The sequence below is a fragment of the Gekko japonicus genome, unplaced genomic scaffold (assembly GCF_001447785.1).
Source record: "Gekko japonicus isolate JY-2015 unplaced genomic scaffold, Gekko_japonicus_V1.1 scaffold1291, whole genome shotgun sequence".
Lineage (NCBI taxonomy): Eukaryota > Metazoa > Chordata > Lepidosauria > Squamata > Gekkonidae > Gekko > Gekko japonicus.
In genome coordinates, this window is record NW_015172043.1 from 327,167 (window position 1) to 335,769 (window position 8,603).

Sequence of the window (8,603 nt, forward strand, 5' to 3'; positions counted from 1 at the left end):
GAACTCTATAAGGCTACTAATTTGATTAGGAAAGTGATGGTGATGGCATGTTTAATCCTTTCCTTCTGTGCTGCTCTCCCTCCATCTGAAATAGTTGCATGGGGGAGAAGGGTCACATACAGCTACTTTGAAATTTAAACGTAAAGGAGGAGGAGAGATCCTGATCATGAATCTCATGCATCAAATCTAGTTTGACCTTGAGGGTGAACATAAGCAAGACCTCACAGTACATGTTAATACTAATCACATATGGGATTTGAATTATGAATTTACTGTGCTTTCATAAAGTACAAAATTTATTTTTATTTATTTTATTTATTTATTTTTGGATTTATATCCCGCCTTCCCCAAAGGCTCAGGGCGGCTAACAATGAGGCATGAATGCCAAAGTTAAACTAGTAAAAACAGAATAAAACAATACAATACAATACACTAAAATGTCGGTGCTCTAAAGGTTACATAGATCATTAATTGCAAGATGGGGTTCTGGAGTTATTAATACCAGACCAACAACATACATCCCAGCAGCACTGTCATCCCATCTTCATCCAGGAACATCTCGCACCCCAATAATGCCCACGGTAGAGGTGCGGTAATGGAAATAAAGTATATTGGCCTGTTTGCTTTTATAAATTGTTTATTTCTTTGGGCTTTTATGCCACCCCAGCAAGAAAGCTTGGTACAAATTACAACCATTACAAATTTCAAATAATAAAAACCACCAATGCTTCCTGCATATTCTACAGTGCTTCAGTCGAGTTCCTTTGTGCCTCTTCACATCCTTTAGGAGTTAACTGATCTAGTTTTTGAATGAAACTCCCTCAAGCTGCTAACAAGCACATGTAAGGACAAGGTAAAGCAGTACAGAAGACCCCTCTCAGCCTAGTATAGTAATTGTAGAAAACATTACTTGCAGCCCACTCCAGCAAATGTTCACCAGGAAGTACATTGATTTTTATGAGGCTTTCTCCCAATTGTGTGCATTTTGGATTGCCTTAATGACTGAATAGAAAGCAAAATCTTGTGGGAGAAACAGATGTATTACAATGCACCCAGACATGGACTATTTGCTATATAGGTTTACTTCCGTTCCAACATGGTCTGTGTTAAGAAACACTCTTTATACCATTTCCAGAGGAGTGGATTTTTTATAATTTATAAATATATGCTTCCTAACACCCAAGAGCTTTACTGTGAAATTCTGAATATAGTCCTTGAGTTCATATTATACTCTACTGTAGAAAGTGATACCAAAGAGTCTAGTATGGTGCTGTACAACTTGAATAACTGAGTTCTCAATATGCTTCACTACTAGAGGAATTGCATACATTCACGTTTGGAAAAACCTGAGGGCTGAGGACAGTATGAACAGCTAAATGCTAGGAACTGCAGTATAAAATAAAATGGAACCTGCAAGATCCTACATTACACTAGTAACAAAAAACTACTCCTCACAACTGCATGACATTGACAGTTTTCATTAATATAAAAATATAAATCTGTTCTTAGGATTTTATATTATTATATTCTACAGTTTTGGCATTAGGTTGAAAAGCTCATTATTCCAGCCAGGTATAAAATACAGCCATTTTCACATTCTGGTAAGAGATGGCAGCCGATTCCACCCTCTTGGGTGATGCTAGTTTAGATGGGGACTCTGTTTTCCTTGGCCCACTTCTTCATGATCCGGACAATGTACTCCACTTGTGGGTTACCTGTACTCCGCAGGAGATGCAGCACTTCCCTTAGGGTGTCTCTGAAGAGAAAAGGACAAGCAAACAAAGATTTAGAAAGCAATCCTAAACTGACCTACTGAAAATTATACTTAGGTCTATTCAATGGGGCTTATGTGGGTCCCTGACCACTAAGGGCCTTAAAGGTCAAGACCAAATCCTTGATCCTGATCCAGTGCTCCACTAGTATCATGAAACTATAGCAATATGCTTACTACTGATTTTTTTTGTAAAGCCAGAAAGCAACATTCTGGTGGAGGGCTGGGCTGACAGGCCAGAGGGGATACCACAGAGAATATTCTCATGTGCACCCGCTCTGTCACTGAGAATGCATTCACAACAGCCTTGAGAACACAATGAGGAATTTTCTCCATTGGAAGCAGGCTTAATCAAAACTTATCCAAGCCGATCTTGAACACCATAAAGCTTTCAGAAAAAGCTACTTTTATTTGAACCATACTATTTTTGAAGCACCAAGGCTAAAAATAAATAGATCAACATTCCATTCAAATCCTGTCAGTTATCAGGGTATTTGAACTAAAAAGGGTTTTCCTCCTTTCTCTATGATCTAAGTATAGAATCATAGAGTTGGAAGGGGCCATACAGACCATCTAGTCCAACCCCCTGCCCAATGCAGGACCAGGCTAAAGCATCTCTGACAAATATTCGTCCAGCCACTTCTTGAAAGCTGCCAATGAAAGGGAGCTCACCACCTCCCTAGGCAGCTGATCCCACCTTTGAACCACCCTGACCATGAAAGTTTTTCCTAATATCCAGCTGATACCTTTCTGCATATAATTTAAACCTGTTGTTTTGGGTCCTATCCTCTGCTGCCAACTGGAACAGCTCCTTGCCCTTCTCCAAATGACAGCCTTTCAGATAGTTAAAGAGAGCGATCATGTCCCCCCTCGGTCTCCTCTTCTAGCCTTTCCTCGTAGGCCTCAGTCTCCAGACCCCTGATCATCCTCGTATGCTATGTCTAAAGGCATTTGGTGTTAGGGAGCAGAATGATGATGCAAGCACACGAGATCATGATGTTAATACCAAATAAGTCTAAAAACAGGAAGCAACTGAATTTACATACTTGGGTTCTCTGCAAGCTAAGATCATTTGGAAGATGCCCACACATGCTCCCCTTTTGCCTTCCCAGTATTCAGGGTTAGGATCCAGTCTTTCAAGGACATCAAAGGCTTTGGCAGAATAGTAAAACTGTCCCATCTGTGCAGGAGAGAAAGGGTTAGGTCCTTGAGGCAGCAATACTGCATAATATTTTTTTTAAAACTACAGCAAGTTATATTTAACAGCTGGTCATTGGACCTAATAGAAGTTTTCTGATTTTCCCAGTCAACTAAGGACCAAGTAAGCACACTTCAATTATACAAATACATGGAAAATTTAGGGTAGAGTTTTTGTTTTAAAATACTGCTTTAAAGCAGGACTTGTAACATCTTTAAAAAGGATAAAACTGCTTCTAAATTAAATAACCTCTAAATTTAATCACATTAATATATTAATAATGAATCTGTTTACAGCTCCTCAAGAAAACCTAGTTTAAAAAAAAAAAACTAAAAATAAATTCTTAACCAAGGCTGCTTGGTGATTTCCCCCCACATGTAAAGAACACCCCTGCATTAAAGGGAAATGTACACATATTGTAAGCATTTTGAGCACAATTCATGCTACTCCCATGGGTTTCCCCTTTTAAGTTGGAGGGAAAAAAATAACCTGTTTTAATCCGTCTCAAAGGGAATATGCAGAGTGGCTGTAAGGGAGTGGCCATGTGGCCACACCTTTCATTGCCACTGTGGCTAAGCTCCATCTTCAAAATGGCATTATTCCCCACCCCTTAGTCCTTTAAAGGGCCTTTTCCCATCTTCATGCTGAGCCATGCTATATTTCTACATTGCTGCTCCATAGGGAAAGGGCCAGTGAGGGGAAAAGGGGGTTCCAAGCCTAAAGGGTCCTACCTTCATCAATGATGTGCAGGTGCATCAGGGAAAAGACGGGGAGGAATGGAGGGACAGGGGGCAGCAGTGAGAAGTGTGGAAACAGGGAATTGTGGATGCTATTCCCACACCACTTGCTGCTGCTGTTGCTGTGGTAGGGATGTGTTTTCTTGTCCCCATCAGGAAGCAGCCTAAGATGCTTTCTTACCGATTTCTAGCAAATCAATTTGTTGAATAATGGTTACTTCCTAATGGATGCAATTATGGATGGCTATATTCAGATCTATTTTATTAACAGCTGAGCCCTCTCATCCACATACCAAAGGCCATTCCTAGGGCCGGAGGGAGAATAGGAAGCAGCTAGACACTGCTCTATACCTTTTACCTCCATACCTTTAACCATATTTATTTCTGGTTGTGTTCAAAATTGCTACAAGCTGCTTTGAGAGCCAATCTTTGATTGAAAAGCAGGGTGTAAAATGCAATAAATATATAAATGAACAAAAATATTAACTCAAAAATGGAAATTAAAAGCTTATGTTTCAGAAGAATATATTTGAAACACATGTTTTCAGCCGCATATCTGCATTTACTTCAGTTTCTTCCTTTATCAGAGACAGAAATAAATAGGGAAACTTTATCATTGGGAACTGACCGAAACATGGTCAGAAAAGAGACCAGATACTTAGGCTTAAGTTTATAAAGAGTCTGTAAGACTTATGTTTCAGTTAATGTTAAATATGGTGACTAACAGTGTCATCCTGAGCCAAGTTACACTGTTCAGATATTTAGGCTTAGGCATTAGCACACTAATGTTACTAAAGGCTGGGAGGGAAGGAGAGTGGGGCTCACTTTATAGCAGTCATTTGCAATAAGCTGCAGAAGACTGAAAGACTCTCCTGAGGTTTCCATCTTCTGGTATAGCTCCCAAGCTTGTCGTGGCTTCTTATTCATAATGTCTGAAAGAAACAGAATGCTCATGGAGACATGTTGATACATAGCACTAGCTAGATAAGCACTCTAATCAGTCGTCTAGTTTTCTGCCGTTTGGATAACAAACACAGTAACCGCACCCATCATCAGCCACAGTACAAAGAGAAAGACTCTAATATCAGTTATAGAATCAGAAAAGATGAAAGAATCTCAGGAAATCCATGTCATGTCACATTAGCACAGAAACAATCAACATGTCTGAACAGAGCAGTAGTCCATTTAAACTGCGCTCCCACCCAGAAATACAGGTTACTCCACTGATCTGTCCGTTCTGCCTCAGAAACAGCCTCATGCCAGCACTGAAAAGAAAACATTGTAGAAAGCGGGTTCTGACATGAGAATTTAAGATGTTAGAAGCGAGACTTCATAGTACTGTTCTTAGTTTGCACCATCTTACTTAGCCCAAAACTCTGGAACTCCCGCCCCAGGGGGATTTGTCTGTCTCCCTCTATTGGTGTCTTCTGCCAGCAGATGATGCCTACTTTCAATCTGAGCACTACTTGATCTGACTATACAAGTGAGACATAAGAATTTTTAGATACTTTTCCTCCTTGACTATCTCCTTGCAATTCTCTTTCTTGTTCCCCTTTATTATGTCTAAAATACCTGGACAGGAATTAACACTCATGTTTTGAACAAGTATACTACTGGTGGCATTAACTTCTATTGCTTAATGATAGCCAGGGCTATTTTTGGGCAGGAACGCACGGGAACGGAGTTCCAGCTGGCTCCCAAGTTGGCCACACCCAGCAGGAACTCATTAGCATAATAGGCCACACCCAACAGCAGAAACTCATTAGGATTGGCTACATTAGGGGTGTGTGGCCTAACATGCAAAGGAGTTCCTGCTACAAAAAAAGCCCTAGGTTTTGACAACAAACAAGGTAAACAGAATAACAAGCAAAAGGTGGGTGTGGCTGGATAACCACACTTCTGGTAACATGGGGGTGCGCCTAATGCGCTAATGAGCTGTGCTGGCAGGGGTGTGGCCTAATATGCTAATGAGTTCCTGCTGTTGGGTGTGGCCTATTATGCTAATGAGTTCCTGTTGGGCTTTTTCTACAAAAAGAGCCCTGAATTGATAGCTATAAGAACATAAGAGCATAAGAACATAAGAGAAGCCAATGTTGCATCAGGCCAATGGCCCATCCAGTCCAACACCCTGTCACACAGTGGCCAAAAATACCAGGTGCCATCAGAAGGTCCATCAGTGGGGCCAGGACACCAGAAGCTCTCCCACTGTTGCCACCCCCAAGCACCATGAATACAGTGCATCACTCGCCCCAGACTGAGAGTTCCTATCTATACCTTGTGCCTAATAGCCACTGATGGACCTCTTGCTCCATGTTTATCTAACTCCCTCTTGAAGCTGTCCATGCTTGTAGCCGCCACCACCTCCTGTGGCAGTGAACTCCATGTGTCAATCACTTTTGTAAACATCGATCATGTCACCCCTCAGCCGTCATTTCTCCAAGCTAAAGAGCAGGCCCGTAGCTAGGACCTTTTTAGTGAGGGGGCCCTGGGGAAAGGGGGGGGGCCGGAAGCATCGTTCTTACCTAGGGTTGCCAAGTCTAAATAATGCCGTACTGGGTGACTCGTAGCCTGTGGTTGGAGTGCGCGTGCGCAAAGCGCGCGCCTGCTGCACACACATCACAGAGCACACAGAAGCACAGCCATTGCGAAGGGAAGGGGCTGGGTTGGAGAAGGCTGCGGCCGCCGCGGCAGGCAAGCGATGCTGCAAAAGTAGCAGGAGTTTTCTAGCCTCCGGCTCAGACATTTTTGTCTTCGCTCAGGAAGGAGAGCTCCAGAGCAAACTGATTTATGCAGCAGCCAAGTCACCTGCTCACAACTTTCACGCCAGCAGCTCCCAAAGGAGACTCCGCAGCTGAGAGGGAGCATTGCTGGCCACCCCCCTTAATATTCGCTTCCCACTGGCACGCAGGTGCCCCTTATGACGCCAGTCTGACCCCCACCCGGACCCGCCACCCCACCCAGGGTCTGCACTCCTGCGGGCAGCCAGATCCGGGAAGTCGAAGCCGGCACTCGGGAAGGGGTGCTTCCTTTCCATGCCGGCAGCGCTGCGCTGCCCTCAGGACAGAGTCTCAGCAGCGCCGGACAGAGGGAAGGAGAAATCCCCCGCGGCAGGGAGAGGGAGGGGGTGGGCGAGCTGTGTGACGTGCGCGGGGGCCAACGAAGGGAACGGGAAGGCTCTGTCTCTCGCGCGCCGCCCACCACCTGTAAGATGTCTGAGCAGCTCGCCTCGCTCGCTCTCGGGAGGTCACGGCGTGGCTGGGCTCCCGCGCAGCCCCCTTCCTCCTCCTCCAAGTGAATATCTCGCCGCCCCCCTACCTCCTTACCTGCTCCTCTCCCGCCGGAGCCGCGAGCCATGCCCGCTTTGCCTAATGGTGCATCTCCCCGCCTCGCTCAGCCCGCCCGGCAGATCCGCCGCGGCCTTTCGCCTGCCTGCCTGCCTCTCTGCCGCTGCCCGCCTCGCCTAGCGGCCTCGCCGACTTCTCCCCGCTGACTCTGGAGATCTCGGCGCAACCACCCACAACTAAACGGTTTAGATAACGGACGGTCGGTCGGGGGGGGCTCTTCTCTTCTGCTCTCCCTTCCCACGAGGGAGAAAAGTGGCCGGCCGAGGCGAAGGCGGAGAGGCGGCTCCGCAGGAGAGCTGGGCCTGGCCTGCCGTCGGCTTCCATCTCCACCGCCACCCGGCTCCGCCTGGGAAGTCTGGAGCGCTCCACGGCGATGGGGGGAGGGGCCCCGCAAAACTCACGAGGGGGCCGGGCCCCATGGGCCCCACGCTAGCTACGGGCCTGCTTATACTCTTCCTCTGGTTATCAGTTGTTACCTGTTTTGCTTGCCATTTTATCTCTGTTCTGTTCCTTCCTGGTCCTTGGTTCATTAGCTCATGATGTAACCAACCTGAGCCAGGGTGATGCCCACCCAGGAGACACAAACTTGAAGAGTTTATTCCTACCCGCCTGAGCAATTGGGGGGAATCACCCATATCAAGATACCCTCCTAACCTCAGAGCAGAAGGGACCCTCACGGTGAGTATCCAAGGTTCCATTTTACCACTCTGTTTTTCCATACATTTACTCAGGGGTCATTTCATAGAAAAAGAGGTGCAGGAGCTCATTAACATAACTCATTAGCATAACTTATTTGCATATGCCACACACCCTGACATCACCGGAAGTGTGTCAGAAGGCAAAACCCACTGCTCAGGCTCCACTGGACTGCTAGCTATTGAGTGGGGGAACGTGCAGATCTGTCCTCGCAGAGGAGGGAGAGCTTGTACCTGAATAAAAAGGGTAAAGGTAAAGGTTCCCTTGCTCGAAAGCCGGTCGAGTCCGACTCTAGGGTTGCGGTGCTCATCTCCGTTTCAAAGCCAAAGAGCCAGCGCTGTCCAAAGACGTTTCCATGGTCATGTGGCCGGCATGACTAAACACCAAGGCGCATGGAACGCTGAATAAAACTTGGTCTTAAAGGTGCCACTGGACTGTTTTGGACTGGGGGGGCTGGGGGGGGGGGCTCTGCAAATTCCCTGCTAGCTTCTTGCTCTGACTGAGGACTGCATGGGGCTTGTTGCATGTGCCCGCCCCCTGGGCTCTTTACTGCCATAGCTCCGCTCCTGTGCGCGCCTGCAGGAAATGACCCCTGCATTTACTAATTGTACCCTTCACTGAAAGTAACTCTACCACAGCAAAATATATCTATAGGCTTGATACAGTGTGAGGCTGCTGAACTGGGGCTTATTAGCAGATTTGAAATAACTTCTTTTGATGAATCAGACTAATTAAATCAGTATAAACTGTAGGTATCTCAGATGTGGTTAGTGCAATCTGATCATAAGCCTGAAAGAGTCAGGTCTTGGGTGTGGACAGACCTATGTCTATGGGGGTAGTCATTTATCTGCTATTTG

The 8,603-nt window shown here is 45.7% G+C and overlaps 1 protein-coding gene across 1 annotated transcript in view; it reads right to left on the reverse strand.

Annotated features, from left to right (window-relative positions):
• Positions 1–571: 571 nt before the first annotated feature.
• The window catches only part of TTC26 (tetratricopeptide repeat domain 26), a 46,407-nt gene continuing 38,375 nt past the window's right edge, over positions 572–8,603 (reverse strand). Inside the window, exons 16-18 of the mRNA XM_015420695.1 lie at positions 4,532–4,638; positions 2,818–2,951; positions 572–1,756 (exon numbers count right to left, since the gene is read on the reverse strand). Coding sequence (XP_015276181.1) covers positions 1,645–1,756; positions 2,818–2,951; positions 4,532–4,638 — 353 coding nt within the window. The 3' untranslated portion in view covers positions 572–1,644. The remainder of the gene's footprint in view (positions 1,757–2,817; positions 2,952–4,531; positions 4,639–8,603) is intronic.